Raw genomic sequence first — 22,697 nt, 5'->3', positions numbered from 1 at the left:
CCGAGGCGCAAGTGGCTGCCAAACCCGAGCGTTTGCGAGAGGAGGACAAGCACACTGCGGCAGTGCGGAAGAACAAAGGACCCAAAGATCCTGCTGAGGAGACTGAAGACGACTTCTCTGAGAACTGGCTTCCTCCCCATCCCCTTCCTAAATATCCAAAGGCTCACTGGCCAGTGTCATTTTACTTTTGCCCTCCTGACAAATATTCTACAAGCTGATGTAGGACTGTATAGGTAGATCCAGATGGTATGATGTTGTTTTAGGGGCTAAAGCGGGAGAAACGAAAAGTGTTTTACTCTTTTTCTAAAGTGTCTTTCTAATGTAGCTGTTTCTTGTTGCGTCTTTCCTACTTGAGTACACCTGGAGTGCTGGGCTAACGGCTAGTACTGTATTGGCTCCATGAAAACATTTCTGTGAAACGAGTATGCAGTGGCTTCTTTCAAATTGTTAGATGCTGAACATCTGCTCACTTTAAAATCCCAATTCTGTCCCGATCTTATAGACGCTACTGTACTTGAATGGTTAATAAAACTGCACAGTGCTGTTGGTGGCAGTGGAAAAAAAAAAAAAAAAGATTTCAGTTGTCCCAAAACTGGTCTACAGAATTAATGCAATTCCAATAAAAACCCTAGCATGATTGTTTATAGGTATCTGACTATAAAAGAATCATGCTGACTCTTAAAATTTACATGGAAAGGCAAAAGAAAAAGAATAGCTAAAAACAATTTTGAAACAGAACCAAGCTGGAGGATTTATATACCTGACTTCAAGACTTTCTGTATTATAAGGCTACAATAACCAAGGTGGTGTGGTATTGGCAAAAGGACAGACACATAAATCAATGGAACTTTAAAGAGTCCAGAAATAAACCTGCGCAAATATGCTTAATTGATTTTTTGACAAAAATGCAAAGGAAACTCAACAGAGAAAGGATACTCTCTTCAATAGATAGTCCAAGAACCACTAGATGACCAGATTTATAACATAAACCTCCACCACCTCACACTTTATAGAAACCTTAACTCAAAATAAACCCTAGACCTAGATGTTAAACTGAAGACTACAAAACTAGACCCCCTCCTGTATGTTAAAACACTTCAAATTCTGCACATACTAGGAGCAGAGGCTAATAAGTACTGCAGAACCTTGGACACCGTGCAGACGGTGACCCACCTCACGGACAGAAGAGACCCTGGAAGTCAGCACAGACCTAAGGGCTATACTGAATTCCGCGTTACGAGCAAGTCAACAATACAAGAGTTTATAACCTACTCATTGGTTGGAATTAATTAGTCATTCTTATTTCTCCTAAAACTTTTTTCTGACACAGTTGGTCTATTTACAAACTGTGACTTCAGCTATTATCTTGTTCTTGTGAGGACAGGCTTATCAGGTTCCAGAGAATTAAGAAAAAGGAGAGGAGGGATTTCCATCTGCCCATTTCCCATGACCCTGACCTGGGTTTTCATGAAGTATGTTAATATACCAGTTTGACCCCCAGAAATAAAACCAGATTAATTCAATGTTATTCTGTAAAGAATAAAATCCATAAACAAATTAGAAAAATCTCGGCTCTAAGCTTTCCATGGACAGATTATCGAGTGCACAGAAACGTCATGACATCATCTACTTGGTATTCCTTTTTCTCCTCTCCAGGATTTAAGGGAAGGGCGTTCATACAATAATGATGCTGTGGGCATCTCGGGCAGGACGCAAACGAGAGCAGGGGGAAACAGAGCGGCTCTGTGCCTCCTGGTTTCCTCGGCACGCGGCCCAGTCAGGGAATCAAAGCCCAACTTTCTTCGGACTGAGGGGCTGTTGCTTCTGTGCTTTTCTCTGACATCCCCTGGCTTCAGCCTGACTTTAAAAAAAAAAAAAAAAAAACCTTACTATGGGAGAACCATGACTCCATGATGCTTTAGGATAGGCCATGGGTTATCTGATTCCAAATAAACAGTGTACTAAAACTGAAAAAAAATAAGAGAAACCCCCACAAGTCTAAGATAGCTCATTAATCCATTTAGTTCAACACCATGGAGAACATATTATGCTAACCAAGTTGATAAAGGAGAGTTTAAAATTCAAACTTGAAAATGTGGAGAAAGTCAGAACTCAAGTTTTCATGGAAAGAAATCTAAATTTTTAGAAAGAGAGCTGTGATTAAAACAATATGGATGACAGAAAGGAGGGACAGTGAGGATACTCAGTGGGCGCAGGACTGGGGTGGGTGACACATCTGAGTGGGAGGAAGCAGCCACGCACCCAACCTGCCACCTGGGCTCCTCGAGAGGCTGCCTGGGTGTCACCCCCGGGAGGGCAATGCAGGCCCACTCCTCCGTTCTGCTAGGACAATGTGAAAATTTTGAAAAGTTCCCCCCACAATCAAAATAAAAAAAATTTCTTTAAAAACAGTTTCATCTCTTCAAACACTTCGGAGAAGCATACACACTGCACAAAGCAAAGCACAAAGCCGCGCCTTAAGGAGAATAACTCCCTTACCCTGAGTCAGCGGTTCTGAGGATTAGTCCACATTGCACGGTGTGAGCTCTGAAATCACATCACATCCCTTCTCAGCACTTCTGAGTGGCACCTGTGCGTGTCTGAGCTGAGAGCGCCCGTGCGTGAGGGGCCAGGGCACACGTGACGCCTGGCACATCGGGACCAACCTCCCTGCAGGCTGGACCACCTGAGCGGGCTCTGCCCGGGCTGGGGCAGCCCCCAGCCCCCAGCCCCTCTCTCGTCTCTATCTCACTCCTGCTGAGTGAGGACCGAATCCTCTCCAGCCCCCCAGACCCCTCGGGCCCAGCTTCCCGTCCACGCTCCTCACGGGCCCAGTTGAGCCTGTCCGTTCCTCCTGCACCGTTCCAGCTCCCAGCTTTCAAGTCTTACTCTCATCTTTGATCCTTCTCTCTCTATTTAAGAGCTTCATGTATTGCAATATTTTCTAGCTAGACATGGAGACTCTAATCTCTACATGAAGTTCAGCTTCTTTACAAACTTTTATTCTAAGACAAACACACTGACTCCTAAGTACTAACATTCCAGTTTCTGGATTAGGCGAAAGGGTTAAAAAAAAATCACTGATCGTTCTCAAAACAGACATAGGAAAAACACTCTCTGACTGCATATTTATGAGGAGCTCTGGTAGCACTGTGGATTATTTACCAGGAGATTACTTGGGGTGGGGGTGGGGGTGGGAATGACATGTAAATAAATAAGAAAAGGGACAGGGTGATTACTAATGATAAATAAAAATATTTAAATACCAGTAGTCACCAAAATAACTGAGTAGAAAACCTGGTAACTTCCTACATTAACACTTAGAAGCTCTGTGGCATCTACATCTGGTGTTTACAGACTTGTGATGAAAATGACAGGGGCTTCCCAGGTAGCGCGGTGTTAAAAGAACCTGTCTGCCAATGCAGGTGATGCAAGAGACATGGGTTTGATCCCTGGATTGGGAAGATCCCCTGGAGGAGGAAATGGTAATCTGCTCCAGTATTCTTTCCTGGGAAACCCCATGGACAGAGGAGCCTGGCAGGCTACAGTCCACAGGGTTCCAAAGAGTCCAACAGGACTGAGCACAGCACCATCAATGAAAATGACAGCTGCAGTATGTAATGCGTTTACATTATTTGGGTCATACACTTTAATTTCTACCTTAGACTATTAGAAGTATTCTGTTTTTCTAATTAGAATTATACCTGTTTTTCCCAGGTCATTTTTCACATATAAAAAAGGCATATATTTCTCTTATAGGAAAGGGTGAGCAATAGAGACACAGGGACTGGAAAAGGTGTAGCGGCAAAGACACGGTGACTTTGTCAGAATTCAAGACACACATGTGCATAGGGACTCTTGACAGACAAATTTATGGAACCTTTTTGTTAGGTGTGTAGGCAATTACCAAATATGTGGACTATGTGTGTGTATGTGTGTGTATCTATATATGTATTTATGGCTGCAGTTAGCTGCTGTTTCCAGACTCCTGCATCTTGCTCCACTAGAGGATGGAAAGTGCCATTTCTGATTTGCTTTGAATACTCTCACTGGAGTCTTTTCACTTGTTGTCTTGAGTTCTGTCACACACACACTCACCTGTGACTTGCTTATCTGGAAGAGATGGGATTGGAATGGCTGACCCAAACTTAACCAGCAGACGCTCATATAACCAGTCAAAGTGTTTATACCTGTGGTTTACTGATCGATTAGTGTTCTGCAAGAGAAGGAAAGAGAAAAAAAGTTACCAATATCAACTACAGAAAATGAAGAAAAAAGCAAGCCGTTCCTAGTAATGTAAGCACGGTTCTGTTTTGATAACTTAGATACTTACAGTAGGGGTTAACTGATACTCAATGTAGCTCTTCAAACCGTACATTTTGGAGCCTTTCCTGGGATCTGCTACCACACAGTCAAATGTAGAGGAAGGGTAAACCCACATTGGGCCATAATCTCCAACCTACACATTGCAGGGAGAGGTGGAAAATCAGTTAACACAATTGATATAAATCATCAAGTGATTCTTTTTAGGGCTGGAAGTCCTTAGGAGAGTCATTCTTGCTCTTCTTTGAGAAATTATCTATATAAATGCTCTCTGTTCTTACTAAGGTTCTATTTGAAAAACACACTTAATCGAGAGGCACTTCTGCTCCCGTGTGGGCATCTTAGGCCACAGAGAGGGGCCGAGCTGCCTTTCCTCGAGAGGATGCTGGGCAGGACACAATCTCTCTCCAGTCCAGCTGTCCCAGTTTTATGTAATGAAGGGCTAGCTTTTAAAAATTTCAAATCTACTGCAGACTAATAGCTCTGTGAAAAATAAAACGACACACTTGGCTGTCTCAGCAATGCCAAACTGCCATCAAACTCCCTCAACGCTTACTCTCATCTTCTGTATGCCCTAATTCTTTTTCAAGGTGAAAGGAGGAAAAAGCGAGGTGAGGTATGAAAGTTCAGAGGCTACTAGGTCAGGACGGTGACTGGGGCCTAGAGAGCTTTAATAAAGGACTATAGGTCTCTGACAACAAGTGCTTAATATTATGATTCTCCAAGAGGGACCCAGGTCCAGAAAACCCTCCTGAAGCTGCAGGGCAGGAACCTTTGAGAGGAGCTTTGGGGAATTTCCCTCAGTGACGGGGCCCAAGAGAGGAGACTCTGACCGACCAGGGCCCGACATCCATGAGGTCATTACTTTACTAGTGGGTAGGGATGCTACACCTTGAAACCAAAGGACCAGGTCTCTGCTTCTTCTTGGTTTTCTGAAGCCTCTATGGCTTTCCTCACTTCCTTTTCCACACAAGAAGCCCACACAGGCAGGCCTGACTAAAATATGTGGGACAACTCAAATGCCGGGGTCCTTCGGCTCTGTTCCAACACTCTCACGCTTATGACAAAGTCCCATGCTTACAAGAATCTGAGGGGCAGGGGGGCCATGGGCTCTTGATTCTGTGGAATTTTTAAATTTAATAAAAAGAACAGGATACATGTTCAGTATTTACAAAAACATCTGAAGAAAAAAAAAATCTTTAACCTAATCATTCAGAAGATAATCACTCCAAGTTTGTGTTCAGGGAAGAAGGATTAAAGGGCTCTTTTCACAGCCCTTCTCTCTGGAGTTTTCCAGGATTTCAAGCATTCCAAAGAAGTAGGAACAAGTAATATAAAAAATAGTGTCATTCTTGCAATATTATTGAGTCTCCTAGGACCCAAAGATTATAGAATAAGACTAAATTATTTCCTCCTGAGTTGAGTCCATGGTGATTACATTCAAGGCCCCTTGTCCTCCTGCCCTATTCACAACTTACAGTTACATGACTAAATCAACAGGGTCAGAAGACAGCTACAGTTCTTTTCTAAAATTTTATCTGGAAATATACAGCTAGGTAACACTTAGAAAATCTATCCACAGTCAACATGTGGGTGAAACCACAGAGCCTGTGTCATCTTATGAGCAAGCCTTTCAAAGATGGATATTCTGAATGGTGTCACTAACTGCCAGCTTTCATTTGCTAGCTCCTTACCATGAACTGGACAATTGATTTAATGAGAGAAAACTATTACCAACACAGAGGAAAAGGGAACTATTCTGATAACATGCATGTACTCTGCCAAGGTAGAAACCTAAATATCTGAATTGTGTTTATTATCTAAATATGTTTGGCTAGTAGAAAAACAGCATGTAAAAGGTAACTTCAAGATACTTCAGAAAAAGAAATATTATAAAAAACACATATATACTATGGGTATTTGTTCAATTACTGGTAGTCTGAAAAGGTAAAAATAAAGAATGCCTAGACAGTAATGGGCATTAATTTATGCTATTTTTTATACTTTTAGTATACTGTCAGTTACTTACCTGGAGCACTAAATGTGTTTAAGAATACTTTCTAAATGACTAATAACCTTCTTTAAGATACTATACAGGAGCTTAATTAGAAACAAAGCAAAAAATAAACAAACTTACAATGATCGGAATTTTCTCTTTGGGTTTTGCCAGTTGCTTGGCCAACAAATACTGTTCCATCCCAGGTTTTGCAAATCCAGGAAATCTAATCATGAGGACAAACGTTCGTGAGTCTTATCCTTTTCCTTGTAAGAATTCTATAGCTCTCATCCACATTTACTTAATACAACAGTTTGAACTTGTTCTGTCTTTCAGATGTACTGGAACTAGGAAACTAAGGTAAATGAAACCTGACATAATCAGATTGTTCAACAGCCAGTTAGTCATTTAATTAAGCTTTATCTGGTAAGAGGAAAGTTTGACTCCAGAAGGTGTGATATTTATGGGTGCTCGATTTGCTTGATCTGAGACACTCTATTACCACACGGAGACCGAAGGGCAGACTAGAGACTGTCCCCCAGGCACAGAGGCAGACAGAAAGTACTGAGCAGATCGGTCTAGATGGCTCCATGGGGCGAAGGCCACACGCTAGCATCTTACATCCAAATTAAAGTGCTTGTGCACATTCTCCCTCAGGAGGCCACAATTACCCCGAAGAAACTGCCACTGTTCATAAGGACTTGTGCCATTTTCTTTGGAAATTGTCTTCGGAACCTGTCTTCTTAGAGACTTCAAACATAATAAACTTGGCTATTTCCAGAAATCAAATCTACACCCAAAGCAAAGTTCTAAAATGGAAGAAAAGGTGGAATCAATGTATACCCACCCAAAGCGCAACTTCTAAAGAAGACAAGATTGAGTTTTAGAATTTTTTTTTAAAAATAAACAGGGGTAAAAATGTTCAGAAAGCAAAATACCTAAAATAGGAAAAGAAATCTTATTTCTACAAAAACCAGCCGTATTACGTCTGATTTCATTCCTAAAGCAAGCTAAAGGCCAATGTTACACTCACAGGGGCCCATATCGTTTCCTTTACCTCCCTGGGATTCAGTTTATCCGAGAGTAAAAGAGATCATATGTACCACAAAGGGGTGTGAGAGCACCACGAGAGAAAACACACAAACTGCTCTGCACAAAGCCTGGTCATGGTAACAGATCAATACGTGGTAAAACATTTAAAAGAAAGTTATCATTATTATTTTTAGCTTTCCTGTGACATCAGCAATGAAACAATATGTCATGAGTTGATAAAGGTAAAAAAGAGTATTTGGCAGATTATTAAACGGAACATATATTTCACTTAAAAAAAAAAAGCTTCCAAGCTAAGAGCCAAATAAAAAAATAGACACGATCAAATCACGCCCCAAACTCTGTGATCACTGGAAAGAGAAACAGCCTCTCTGTCGCATCACAGCCTCTCATACGAGAGCCCCCGTTCCCCCAGCTCTTACACCTACTTGTTAAGTGGCAGCTTCATGGAAGAGCTGCTGGCCCGGCTGTTTCCTCGCTGAGCACCTCCTGCTTCTGCCGACTCTGGATCTTTGAAGTAGGGAGATGACTTGGGCTCATCCCAATCTTCGTCCCAGTCATCATCATCACCAGTTGCTGGAGGTGAGAACAGAAGATTGTCGGTAAAGAGAGACCAAATAAGGACGGGATGACTTAATTTTCTGGTAACAGCTACCAACTGGGTTAACCAATTTTTTAAAGAAGAAGAAAAGGGTACATGGTCAGGATTACAATAAAGATGCGAAGAATACAGGCTCTGTTGTTACGCTTGTGAGTTACAGTTTTGAGTCTTGAGGATTCTGCCTTTTGGCACAAAAGACAAGTCAGAAACAACTTAAAGAGGGCTGTTGGCCCAAGTAACTTCAGATAAATGTCAACGATAAAAACACTCTGGAGGGCCTTCCCTGGTGGTCCAGTGGTTAAGATTCCGTGCTTCCAATGCAGGGGTCTCGGGTTCAATCCCTGGCCAGGGAACGAAGACCCCACATGCCATGTGGTGCGGCCAAAAGATGCCAAGCAAACCCTCGTTGGTGTGCAGGGAACGTCTGCTAGAGGCCTGGCTGTGCTGTCCTGCTTAGTCATGTCTGGCTCTCTGCAACCCCATGGACTGTAGCCCGCCAGGCTCCTCTGTCCATGGAATTCTCCAGCCAAGAATACTGGGGTGGGTAGCCCTTCCTTTCTCCAGGGGATCTTCCCAACCCAGGGATCTAATCCATGTTTCCTGTGTTTCCTGCATTGGCAGGTGGACTCTTTACCCCTGGGCCACCTACACATTGATAAACCTAGCTTTATAAACTTGCAAACAAACAGGTCAAATACCCTTTAAGCCAAGAGACTGGGGAGGACAAAAGGGTGACAGATCTTTGAAAAGGAATTGCGTAACACGAATAATAACGCAGGCCAGAGAAGGATGAGGCGGTGGAGGAGAAGGGACAAGTCGTGACTAAACCAGCATCGGGAGCCTAACATTCTAGTGATCCTCTCCGTGTCAGATGGGGTGCTGCCAGCTTTCCTCCCGCTCACCCGCCCTCCGCCACTGTTCTCTGCCTCCGTCTCCCACCTCTGAAGGCCCAAGGTGTCCCTTCAACATTAGGCAGGAAAGTGCCCTGGGGTCTCCTCCCTGAGGGTGCCACCACGAGAAGCCCAGAGACAAATGTCAAAAGGAAAAAGAAAAGACTAGAAGGTATCAGAAGGATCTGGGCCAGGATTCCAGCAACACCACGTCACTGCAGAAGTGATGTCAGCAGTCTGGTCTGGACCCAGCCTCCGACTCCAGGGCCAGGTGGGAGCCAGAAAGCAGCACCTGCGCCCTTCAAGGCTCCCGACCCACGCCCCCTGCCGTTCAGCACACTCAGTTCTGGGCATAATGAGCTCAGACAGGGGTCATTACAAAACAATGGGTGGGTCTCTTAATTTCAGAACAGACATAAATAACCTTTCTTAATTCCTTAACTGTTTCTCCTTTTAGAAAGTCTTCCTTTGCCTCAGTGTTTCCATTAAGCACCGGGGAGTCAAACAGGTAGTCCAGGAAATGACAGAACAGCTAAGTCAGAGGTCATAAACCGGCAGGTGATAAACCACAGTCAATCCATGTGCATATTTGTGCATATTTTTTTTGGCCCGAGATTTAAAAACAAATGTGTGTTAATAGCGAGGATTTTAAAGTGGGAAGTTGACAAAAAAATCGAGATTTCCAGCCTCTCTGGAGGAACACCAGCTCAGTCCTCCTGTGGCGCATCAACCTGCTGCCCACCTCCGTCCTCCAGCAGCCCCAAAGGATCACTCTCTTGTTTCACTTTATGAACCTGGTCCCTGCAAGCGTTTGCATGCTGACAAGGTTCTCCTTGACAGGGAGCCGAGAGTGGACCAAAGAGTATAATTACCTCATTTGGATTCAGAAGAGTCAGTTTGCCATTAGTGAGTGAGACCACAGTTCCCGTGATTAAACCCCTTTGACCGGGATGCCCTCTAAGGGTGCCCCTCCCCCTCACCTGGTCCTGGGATGCCCTCTAAGGGTGGCCTCCCCCGCACCTGGTCCTGGGATGCCCTCTAAGTGTGCCCCTCCCCTTCAGCTGGTCCTGGGATGCCCTCTAAGGGTGGCCCCCTTCACCTGGTCCTGGAATGCCCTCTAAGGGTGCCCCCCCAACCTGGTCCTGGGATGCCCTCTAAGGGTGGCCCCCCACCTCACCTGGTCCTGGGATGCCCTCTAAGGGTGGCCTCCCCCGCACCTGGTCCTGGGATGCCCTCTAAGTGTGCCCCTCCCCTTCAGCTGGTCCTGGGATGCCCTCTAAGGGTGGCGCCCCCCTCACCTGGTCCTGGGATGCCCTCTAAGGGTGCCCTCCACCTCACCTGGTCCTTGGTAGGCCTGGGGATGGCCAAAGGCCGAGTCCCAGTTGTTGGCAGCGCTTCTCTGGGCTGTGGCCCCCTCCGGCTTGGCTCCCCAGCCATCCGAGCTTTCCCAGTTTGCAGGTTTGGAAGCATTCCAGGCTGACCAGGGGTCACTGCCACTGCTGACCTGTTATTAGGGGTAAAAAAAGGAGAGGATATTTGTGACTTCTACAAAGCACTACTCAATTCAGTAGGAAGCAATTGAATAGGGGTGCTGAAAACTGATAGAAATGTAAAATAATTAAAAAAATAAAATTTTAGAAACAGGTAGGCAAGCACAAAAAGCAGCATCAATCGACTTTTACTGCTAGCAATTTGCCGTGTTTGCTCAGGAACTTTACAACTGTTAACAGAGAAACTCTCTTTTTTCCCCTTCCCCCAAGTAACAGCTTTTATGAAGCTGCTCTCATTCTCATTCGTGCTCTGACACTCCCACTGTGTAACAGAATATGTGACATATTCATAAATAACAACTATTTTCTATTTTCAAAGCTGACCTGAACAACACTGTGCCGTCTGTATCTCTTTGCATGCTTTTTTTCTCCACTTAATATGTTTTTGAGCTTATATATGCTAATAATATGCTTTATTGACCTTAACTGCTTGATAGTAATCAGTTGTATTTTTAACTGTTTGATAATTTTTATTTCAAAAGGTATTATGTTACCAGTTTAAAAAAAAATCAAAAGAATAAAAGGATATGAAATATAAAACCATTCTTACCACCTTAAGATGCCAGTCATTCTCTCAGAGACGACGACTCCTAACAAAGTCCTTTGTACATACTTACTCACACATGCCATGCAATGAGATTCTTTTTGCTTTAAACATGTTCTAAGTGAGCCACATACTTACTCATACATGCCATGCAGTGAGATTCTTTTTGCTTTGAACATGTTCTAAGTGAGCCACATACTTACTCACACAGGCCATGCAGTGAGACTCTCTTTGCTTTAAACACGTTCTAAGTGAGCCCCAATTACACTTTCTGCTCTGCACTTCTCTTTTGTTTTTCCATAGCCTGAAACATTCTCCTAGGTATTAACACATCAGCATGTGGACGATGACATTCTTTTACGCGACTCCACAGAATTCCTTTGTTTCCCATCATCTAAACAGCACGTGCTGATGCTCACTTAACTTGTTTGCAGTGTTTTGCTACTGCTAATAACGCTGCAGTGTACATCCTTATACATCTTTCCTCACATATCCAATAGATCTATGTGAAATTCCCGGAAGAAAATTACTAGGTAATGAAAGTGTGCATTTATTAATAAAATTGATAAGATTTTGTCAAACTGCTTCCTACACTCCTACTACATGCCAAGGGGTGGCGTCTTGCATAAAATGGGGCTATCATGCCAAGTTATTTTTAAAATATTTTCTACCATTATTCTTTTGCATAATTTTATAGTTTATTAATGTTATAAATAAAATTTTCAAATGGGTAATACATGGCACCCTATTTCAAGGAATACTGCAGTAAGAGGAGCCAGAGGCAACCAGTTTTTTTGTTGTTGTTGTTTTCTTGATTTTTAAAATAATTTATTTACTTTTAATTGAAGGATAATTGCTTTACAATATTGTGTTGGCTTCTGCCATACATCAACATGAATCAGCCATAGGTATACACATGTCCCCTCCCTCTTGAACCTCCTTCCCCACCTCTCTAGGTTGTCCCAGAGCCCCAGTTTGAGCTCTGAGTCATACAGCAAACTCCCACTGGCGATCTATTTTACATGGTAGTTCCCATGCTACTTTCCGCTTCTTTCCCACCCTTCCTCCCCCATTAAGTCCACAAATCTGTTCTCTAGTCTGCGTCTCCACTGGTGCCCTGCAAACTGCATCATCAGCACCATTTTTCTAGAGTCCATACATATCCATTAGTATACGACATTTGTTTTTCTCTGACTTATTTCACTCTGTATAATGGACTCTAGGTTCATCCTAGATTTTTAAATTTTAAACCTTCAACCTGTATGGAATTGACTTCGGTATAAGAAATAATATAGGAATCCAGCTTAATTTTTTCCTGTAGCCATCTGTTACCCTAACATCATTTAATGAATAATCCATTCTCTCCCCACTGATTTGAAAGCCACCTTTACCATACCCTGAACTTGGGACTATTTCTGGGACTCTTTCCTATAATCTATTCCTCTAATACCAAACTACTTTGGAGCCCACTAGACAGAATGCCATATGGTGAAGTTTGTACTTTACCATAACATCTTTTATTATTTTTACAGTGAACTTCAGCATTGGTTTTCTGTTTTTAAAACTAAAACAACCTTCAGTTTTAGGATTAGTATGTCAGTGGTAAAGAATCCACCCATCAATGCAGGAGATGCAGGTTTGATCCCCGGTTCAGGAAGATCCCCTGGAGAAGGAAATGACAACCCACTCCAGTATTCTTGTCTGGAGAATCCTATGGACAGAGGAACCTGGTGGGCTATGGGGTTGCAAAAAAGTCGGACACGACTTAGTGACTAAACAACAACATGTCAAGTTTAAAAAATGTGATTTCATTTGAACCTTAAATTTGTAGATAAATTTAGGGAAAACAAATAGTGCCTTAAAATTTTTTTTTTTCAATGCTGAAATCTATTAATTCAAGGACATGGAATAGCAAAGTCTTCCTTCTCACATACAAAACAAAATGAAACAAACCTGATATTAGAGAGAGAGAGAATTACCCAAATGGCCTCATATGCCTCTCTAATGTTTTAGAATGCCACCGTGGTTGGGTTTTTTCTCACTCTTCACCAATTGACATATGGAGGGATAACTGCCAGCCACCTACCAGAAGCGTCGACAACAAAGCACACGTTTTACAAAGGAAATATGACTGCATTCTAACATCTCTTGTACCTTCAAGATGATGTTACTAATGATTTTGCTCAACGTCAAATATTAACAGAAGAAAGACATTTCATCCATATGACTGTCAATTTCTCAAATACACAGCTGACAAGGAGCTCCTCTCAAGCCACTCTAGTGGATTCTGGAAAAGAAGGCTGTTGTGCTGAGAGCTGGCCAGTCACACCGCAGTTAGAATCCCTTCCTCCACAGCTTTCTTCAGGGGTGGGGGTGGGGGAACAGATACTCTGTGCTCTCCAGATTCTAAACCAGGAGGTTTTGTTTTCACAATAAAAACTTCAAAAGGTCTGCAAATTCTGGATGGTAACATGACAGTACAGATATTCGTCTGGCATTTCTAGAAACTACTGAGGAAAAGGAACAGAGAGCTGCAATCTAGAACAGACGAGTGAAAGTCCTGCCCCGCTGGAGAGTAAGACTGTTGGCAAACCGGCAGAGAGAGGCATCCTAGCAACACGGAGGAACAAATGGGACATGAAATTCACAGCAAGTATCCTAAAAAACTGAAACACATAACATGATACTCTGAAAAACTACTTCGTTAATAAATCGTTTATAATCAGTGCATCATGACTGGGTCATGTGCAGGACCTTGGCTCTCTACCTAGGTGATGAAATCCGTATTGGCAAATCACTGTTTGCTTTTGTCCCACGCCCCACCCCCCTGCCCCAACCCCAAACCCCTCTCACCCCCGGGGAATATTCCTTCTTTCTTATTTCAGCTTGACTTGTGCTGATAAATCTTTCAAACCTGACCAACTAGAAATCTCCCCAGGTTCTATCCCTAGGGCCCCTCCTCTAATAGCAGTACTGAACAACCAGCTCCCAAAGCCAGGGTCTGCCACCCCCTGAACCCGCCCTTCCTGTACTTTGGCCTCTGGCTCCTCCGCTCTCCACCCCCAACAACCCTGCTGTCCCGACTGCAGGCACCTGGTCACACGACCATCCAAGCCTCTCCTCTGCTTTCTGCCAGCTCTCCTTCCTCTTTCTACCCAGCGAGGTCTTCATCCTCTTCTTTTCCCTCCCTTTATGGTAACAACCGCCACACCCCCCCCCAACCCAGCCCCCTGGCCATGACCAACTCAACTGCATTATTTCAAAACCTTTCACTAGACCTCACTGACCATAGGATGGATTCTAAGCTCATTAGTCCACTGATCAAAATCCTACCTTTTCCTTCCACGAACGTCCCCATCCTCACTAGTCGCCACTGATCCTCATTCTACGCATCAGCCTGCAGTTTCCCAGACTTTCCCACATCCTTCCCTTTGTTCACGCTCTACTCTCCATCTGTGCACCAAGCCTGCAGGAAAGCTGTGCATCTCACATACACATGTAAAGGGGGGGGGGGCAAGGATGAGAACACTGGCCCACTGGTTCAACTTTAAATCCCCTTATGAAATTGTGCAGGAGACTCGGGTTCGATCCCTGGGTTGGAAAGATCCCTGGAGAAGGGAAAGGCTACCCACTCTAGTAGTATTCTGGCCTGGAGAATTCCATGGACTGTACAGTCCATGGGGTCACAAAGAGCTGGGACAGGACTGAGCCACTTTCACTTTACTTTATGAAACTGCAGCAATTTGACTCAAGTAAACAGCCCACAGGTTGAACGTTAAATCCCTTTATGAAACTGTAGCAATTAGACTCAAGTAAACTTCTCCTGGGCGCAGTGGTTAAGAATTTAAGCTCTAGAGCTGTCTGTCTGGGTTTGAATCCCAACTTTACCGCTTACTAGCTGTATGAACTTGGCCACTTACTCCATCTCTCTTAGTTTCCATACTTACTGAATGGATATAACAGCATTAACTTCCTCACAGGACTTTTGTAAGGATTAAAAGACATAATGCATATAAAACATCTCACAGAGTATCTATCTAGCACATAGCACAAACTCCGCAGAGGTCATCTTACTACACGGGGGCTCACTTAGAATATAAAGAAAAGCCTGATGACTGGTAATCTTTGAGTGAATCCCCATTAGTTTACACTTTAGAGGAAAAGACCATCAATTATATTTTCAAAATAATGCCAGATCACATTAATAGAGAAACTTTTATTTAAATAGGTGATTATAGGCACTTAAAATACTTTCTATTCTAGCCAAAGATTTGTTTCCTTCAGATACATATAAGAAAGAGAAAGAAGACAGAAATGTTTTGCCATAAAGTTCAAAAGCAAGTCTTGATTCTTGGGGGTTTTGGCACATTTTCTGTGTGCTGAATGCTGAGATCTTGCTTTTCTTCAAAGCCTAACCCCAGTTGCAACGAACTGGGCTATAGAACAAGTGGTTTAACGATCCTTTGGCCTCTGACTTCTTTGCTCTCAATTCCAAGAACCCCTTCCGTCCCTCACCTGCAGACATCTGGCGGCACGATAATGCCTTCTGCTCCTCCGCTAAGGTCTCGAGGGGCCTCTCTTTTCCTTTGCTCCCAGGCCTTCCCTCTTTCTCCTTTCTACTGAGTCATCATTCTCTTCTGGGCTGGCCCCCCTTACAGCATCAAAAACATCCAGACTGTCAACTCCATGGTTAAAAATCCTTCATTAGACCTCACTGTCCCTGGAATAAATTCATCAATCAAGTCTCGTTGAAAGTCTTAGCTGAAAGGTCTCCAAGCTATAAATCCCAATCACCCTTTCAGTTCCTATAAGTCCCACTTTCTATGTTGCCATGTTTCCAAGAAGACCTTTATTTAGTTAGCTACTTTACCGGAAACAACACCTTGCTTGGGGGAAAAGGATTAGTTCTAAGGGTTTCAAATTGAATTTTACCTTATTTATGGAAGGAGAAGGAGAAGGAGAAGATGAAGAAGGTGGTGATTGGCTGAGACTTTCAAGACAACCAATCTGAGCCAAAATATCCACCTTAAAATAAAAAAAGGTGCTCAGTAAATGAAGGGTGGGGGAAAAAAAAAGAGTATACCGAAGCTAAAAAAAGCAAATGCATAGCAGGGCTAAGTTCAGCAGAAAATTCCAGCATGCCACTCATGCACAAACATTACACGCAGAAACCAAAGCCCTAGTGCATAGTAGCGGGTTATCCTCCGTGCATTAATGTATGTTCTGAAGACTGTTGTTGTCACAACACAGCATCACTGAAGTACTAAAAGTAATTATACACAGCACAGAAGGAATGGAACAAATACCATGCGAGTCATACAGTCACAGAAAAAGAACTCCAGAGGAAAAGCAATGCCAAGCTTTACAAAACGTCAGGATGTTGAACTAGTGCTTTCAAAGCTACCAGATGTGAGATGAGCAAAGCTTCCTGGAACCTGAGAGCCACAAAGAACCTACCCAGGACTGGCTAAGAGCACAGAACAGCCTGCGAGGCCGTGAACTCTGCGAGCTCCTGAGCCGCTGGCCACCTTGGTGTGTAGAATTGACTTGAGAAGAGATAACCGATACGCTCCCCGGAGCTAGGCAGTGGCCAAGTCAGCATCGCTGAGGGGGACCACCTTGGAGCCCAGCTTGCAGGCTTCGAATCCCAGCTCCACAACCATCTAGTAGGGAAGTCATGACTGCTGACATCTGTATGGTGTTCGAGAACGCACTTTCCAGGTATAACTTCCTTCTGAAGAAAGTGGTGGTATGATTTCCATTTTGTAAATGCAAGTAAATTTGGTTTTGGAAATCAACTAATAATACAAGAAGACAATCATGATGGAGTAACTGCGATCCAGTTTATGCTTCCACTTAAGACTAAAAGAGACGTTATATATGAAGCTGTCTTCAAATCACTGGCCAACAGGCAACAGGGGACCTGACACCCACCTAGAGAGACCTTCCAGGCCTCAGGTCAGGGACGGGGGATCTACACAAAGACCACTGGTCTCGTGAACTGAGGAGACAGAGCTGGGAGTCTGGCGCAGAGCGGTGAGGAGGAGAGAGCGGCACAGAGGCCCCAGAGACTGGGTGAAGAGGTGGGGATGGGATCCCAGGTCTTAGGCTGCGTACCGATCAGCACACACATATGAGAAAGCGGCCACATGAAGGGTTAAGTATCAACCTCTTGGCAGGGCGGATCTCACCAGCCAGCACGGAAAACCTCAGGATTCAGGATTCATGGGGTGTGATATCAGGTACAGAACCGCAAAGGCTTTTGCCTCAGAGACAGAGGCAAAAATATCCCTAGGCTGAACATTGCTCTGGCCCCACCCTAAGAAGCTTACACTGGAAGAATTAAACTGTTTCCTAAGTAACTTCCTTTTTAAAACAACAGCAACAACAACAACAAAAACCCTACTAGTCTGCAACCGCTGGCCACAAAAATAATAGGATCTGGTTTTGTTATATTTTGCTACTTAGCTGTACTTTGCTTCTGAGATGACATCCTTGGGCCACCAGGACGAATAAGAATCAAACTCTTACTTCTGACAACAGGCATCAGTGAACGTGGGCAAGGGCCTGTTTAGAAGACCACAGCAAGACTGACTTGCCTCACTGGTTTCCCAGGATGTTCTTCTGGATTCAGAGGAAATCAGGTCTTTTGGTTCAACTGGTTTTCCTGTTCTTCAAGACACAGTCTAGGAAGAACACTCTTCACTGCCCAGATCACGAGACTGACAGTGCTGCAAGAGAAGACGCCCGCCCTTCTCTGTGTCCACTTGAACTAGGTCAGACCTCGGCTATGAGGCCATAACCGAGGTCTGAGAATTAATGAAAAAGGTAACTTATATTTCACTATGGTTGCTTTCTGCTTGGCTTTCTACCAAACTAGCGAACAAGAGTACAAAGAATATATAGAAAGGTTCAACAGAGGCTGACGAGTAAGCAGAGCTCCCGCTGCCCACCTGGTTCCTTATAGAGGATGCTCACTCAAAGTTCAGTACAGGTCAACACGGGTCATTCAGTTTGACAAGTCTACCAGGTAAGAAGGGTCAGTAATCAGGGGACTCACCACCTTGTATATTATCATCCTGGGGGAAAGGTTTTGGAAGCATTCGTAGGTCCACCTTATTACACGCAAGGAAATTCTCGTGTGTGCCTCGGTCACACACGTCTACACCTTACTGGTTACGCTGTCACGGTCATTCACACTGCTACACCCTAATATACAGTCTCCTGCTTGGAGGGAAAGAAGGAAGGAAGGAACTTCCAGAGGAAGACTTTGTCCAGGGGCATACAACAAAAATGAACAGAAATTAACTGGGTTTGTGAAAGCCGAGGTTATGGTGTTTTGGTTTGCTTTTTGTAACTCATCTGCCTGATTGAGGCATAACGTCTTTATCTGACATTTCTCATTCATCAGATGTTTAATAACCATGTGCCAATTGTGTCAGGAAATGGGGATAGTAAACAAATAATGTGATTCCTTTATAAGCCAAGAATATTTCAATCAGTTTCTGATAAAGGTTTAATTCTCTTTCTCAAAAAGGCCCACAAAAAGTATAGAATTGTCTTATATAAAAAGCCTAATCATTTCAGCTCAAAATACAGATAGAACTTGTAAAATTTCCCATTTTGTTCTTTATAGATTTTTTGCTAAAAGGACATCATTGAATTCTACAGATGAACCTCTACTGATTTAAAAAAGCCATCTACAGAAATATAAAAACTTACACATTCATTTAAAAATAAGGCTAGATCAGAACAACATTCTAATTCTATTTGCAGCCAGTCACATAAGTACTACTGACTGGAAAGTACCCCCTCAAAGCTCAAACAGCTCACTGTTCAGTCACTAAGTCGTGTCTGGTTCTTTGTGACCCCATGGACTGCAGCACACCAGGCTTCCCTGTCCTTCAGCACCTCTCGGAGTTTGCTCAAACTTATGTCCATTAAGTCGGTGATGCCATCCAACCATCTCATCCTCTGTCATCCCCTTCTCCTCCTGCCCTCAATCTTTCCCAACATCAGGGTCTTTTCAAATGAGTTGGCTCTTCGCATCAGGTGGCCAAAGTATTGGAGTTTCAGCTTCAACATCAGTCCTTCCAATGAATACCCAGGACTGATCTCCTTTAGGATGGACTGGTTGGATCTCCTTGCAGTCCAAGGGACTCTCAAGAGTCCTCTCCAACACCATAGTTCAAAAGCATCAATTCTTTGATGCTCAGTTTTCTTTATAGTCCAACTCTCACATCCATACATGATCACTGGAAAAACCATAGCCTTGACTAGACAGACCTTTGATGACAAAGTAATGTCTCTGCTTTTTAATATGCTGTCTAGGTTGGTCATAACTTTCCTTCCAAGGAGTAAGCAAACAAAAACGTCTCATTCATTTCTAAAAAGTAAGTTCTGTAAAGATTCAGTGATTGAAGAGTTTTTAAAAAGATCTATACTGAGAACCTTTTTATAATTATATAAACACTAACAACTGGGCGAAAACCAACATGAGGACAAGTATTAACACATGTTTAGCAATGATATCTGAGATTTATTTTCACCAGCAGGCTAATACATGCTGGAGGCACAGCTACTAATAGGAAGTGCTCCTGAATCTGTAAAATACCAGATAAATAACTAATAATGAAACCACCAATAACCACTAAAAACTATTCTTTTTTAAAGGTATTGTAATAGCTGTCCTTATCCACCTTAAAATTATACTAGAAAAAGAAAAAACAAGAATCTAATTCATTTCTTAAATATCCTTCAATAAGTTTTCTACACTGTTTGCAACTGTGGTGTCTCTGTGTATATATATGTTTGTATTTTATGGTATGTATATATTTATTTTATTTAAAAAATTTTTATTGTGCTGAAATGTAATGTAAAAGTTCCCACTGTAACCATTTTTAAGCGCATCGTTTCATGGCATTAATTACATTGTCAATGCTGTGCAGTCATCATTACCGTTTTCATCAAACTCCCCCGTCCTGTGTATATATTTAAACACCAGGAAGGTAACACTACCCGTAGGGAGATGCCTTTGTAAAGGCCCGATCATCCACATCTGCACATCTGAAGCTACCCTTGTTCTTCTACCAGCAGCCCTGGCTTCCCGAGGGGCAGCTGTCCTGCACTCTCCCTGGCCAGCCCCTGCTGATGACGCGGATTCCTGGCTCTGCTGTGCAACAGCGCTGCAGGGGACCCCCTCTCCTGCCCAGACGCCTGTCCGACAGCAGAGCCGGGGGCAGGCTCACAGGTGCTGGGTCAGAGAGCAGACGTGCTTCACGTACTAACACAGACTCTCACACTGTCCTCTAGAAAGCTTCATCGGTTTATCTTTACCAGCTCCACATCGGAACTGCCTACTGAACATGCCTTTCCTCACATTAGGTGTTAAAACACTTTAATTCTCTGCTAATTTGACAAAAAGAATTTCAAAATGAGCATTTTGCAATATTTACTGGCTCTTTGTACTTTCTTTCCAATGAAAAAATCTGTTCACCCCCTTCACCCATTTCTTTTTCTGAGCTGTTCATCTTTTCCCTATAGATTTATGAGAGTTCTCTATTAACAGAATTACCTGGTACCTCTGGCACGTTAGAAATTCTTTTCCTAGGTGAATATTACTTTTTGATTTAAATGTACCAGCCTATGGTTGCTATAAATTCTGTTGTGTTTAGAAACACCTTCTATATCCCAAGGTTATAAAAAAAAATGTTGCCTATATTTTTTTCCAAGTATTTAAAAAAATAAACAGCTTTATCATTGTTCAAATTAAATTGTTCCAGCACATTTAAAGAATAATGCATTGTATTTCTTTGACATTTACAGTCTAGTTTATGCCACAGTCAAGCGGCAAGTCTGTGTTTTACAGGTAAGGAGTTCCCTCACGTTCTGGACAAGGAAGAAAAAGGTCACAGTGGGTCGTGGGGCTGTTGCACGAACGTTATCCACCACCATACTAGTCACTGCCTGCTCAGTGAGAAGCTAGAACAGAAGGGGCCCCAACAACCCAGAATTAGGAATTTTAAGGAAAAAAAAAGGAAGTGCTATTTTACATATTAAGTTAAAAACGTGTGAACTAACTACTCTGAAATGCAGTATAGCTTCAAAAGTCAAGGAGGGTTCAGATAAATTAAAAAATAACAGGCTCAAAGTAAGTTATTTATGAACATCTGCAGGTGGAATGTAACCTTTTAGAAAGATCTTTCTAAAAATATGATTTAAAAGAAGGACACGACAGTCAGAAAGATGGATAAGCAGCAGCTGAATGTGTGGCTTTAACCTGCCTGTGTGGGAAGAAAGCCAAATTCAAAACAAGTGGTGCTGAGAAGACTAAAAGGATACTGATTAGGAAGAGTGTGGTGTGGTGTGCTGAGCTGGGGGCGGGGGGTTGGAGCGGGGGCCTGCCTGACCCACGGGCAGAGGAGAGGGCTGGCTCCTTCCTTTGACGCACAGCAGGCAGATCCTTTACCAGCTGAGCCACAGGGGACCCGCTCCTCCGACACACCTGCCTCCAAACAAAAGGTCCTCCCGGGAGAAGGCAATGCCAGAGTCACCAGAAAAGCCCAAGAGGCATATCCCTGGACCAAAAACAGTATTTTCTAACCAACATTCCGAAAATGAAATGGAAAAACCTGACAGCAACGTTCTCCGAAGCTACCAATCAACAACAGTATTTATAAAACATACCACAGTCTTGGCCCATTTAAATTGTTCATACATCCCAGACAACTGAGACCATAGATGGCTGTTAAAAATATTTTTACCCTATTAAAAATGCTCAGATTAATTAATTATGGTCATGTATTCTGTATTTTGTTACTCCTGGTTTCAGTTTATTTTGTCTTTGCTTTCAAATGATCTGATTAGATTTAATGTCAGATTGGACTAGTAAAATCCAACCTTCATAAGTTGATTATATTTTCTTTCAACCAACCTGGAAGAAAAAAATTAAACTTATGTGGACCAGTTTATATTACATTTATGTAGTGAGAAATCTTCTTCATAATACAACAAAATTTGAGATTGATTTTTTTTGGGGGGGTAAGGAAAAACAACTTTATTTGGAAATCCCTTAGACAGAGAAGATGGTGGACTCTTGTCCCAAAGAATCATTTTATGTATTTATTTTTTAATATAAATTTACTTACTTTAATTGGAGGCTAATTACTTTACAATATTGTATTGGTTTTGCCATACATCAACATGAATCCACCACGGGTATACACGTGTTCCCCAGAGATTGATTTTAAATTTGTGTTTATGAGTTAAACTGCTTCAGCCAATCCTGAGCCAATGGTTGAAATAGGTCCCTGAATTAAAATACGATAAATAGCTCTGTTTTGTTTCCTTCACTTATTTTATGATTATCTCAATATAATTCCCCTTTATTGTAATGCTGTCCTTATTAATGTGGTTTCACCGGTGTTTTTGTATAATTCATTGAATCTCAGCTGGGTTGACTTTGCCCATCTGGCAACATTTGGAGACAGTTTTGGTGACTGCGGTGAGGGTGGTGCTACAGGCCAGAGATGCTGCTGGTTATCACAATGAGGAAGCGTCAGGCCCCAAATGTTAACGGCACCCAGGCTAAGAATCCCCGGTAAAATGTCAAATAACGTTTAACTGGGCTTCCCTGGTGTCTCAGTGGTAAAGAACCCGCCTGCCAATGTAGGAGATGCAGGAGATGTGAATTCGATCCCTGGGTTGGGACGATCCCCTGGAGAAGGAAATGGCAACCCACTCC

The 22,697-nt window shown here is 42.9% G+C and overlaps 1 protein-coding gene across 2 annotated transcripts in view; it reads right to left on the bottom strand.

The window, feature by feature from the left end:
- The window catches only part of SNX9 (sorting nexin 9), a 90,278-nt gene that overhangs the window by 24,249 nt on the left and 43,332 nt on the right, over window positions 1-22,697 (bottom strand). The window contains exons 5-10 of one of the 2 annotated variants that reach the window (XM_070376948.1): window positions 15,887-15,979; window positions 10,199-10,364; window positions 7,798-7,945; window positions 6,461-6,545; window positions 4,334-4,459; window positions 4,099-4,216 (exon numbers count right to left, since the gene is read on the bottom strand). In XM_070376948.1, the coding sequence (XP_070233049.1) occupies window positions 4,099-4,216; window positions 4,334-4,459; window positions 6,461-6,545; window positions 7,798-7,945; window positions 10,199-10,364; window positions 15,887-15,979 (736 nt within the window). The remainder of the gene's footprint in view (window positions 1-4,098; window positions 4,217-4,333; window positions 4,460-6,460; window positions 6,546-7,797; window positions 7,946-10,198; window positions 10,365-15,886; window positions 15,980-22,697) is intronic. The other variant, XM_070376949.1, reaches the window with a different exon arrangement.

The sequence above is a fragment of the Bos mutus genome, chromosome 9 (genome assembly GCF_027580195.1).
Source record: "Bos mutus isolate GX-2022 chromosome 9, NWIPB_WYAK_1.1, whole genome shotgun sequence".
Lineage (NCBI taxonomy): Eukaryota > Metazoa > Chordata > Mammalia > Artiodactyla > Bovidae > Bos > Bos mutus.
The sequence above is the reverse complement of the archived record's forward strand: the minus strand, read 5'-3'. Positions and strand labels throughout refer to the sequence as shown.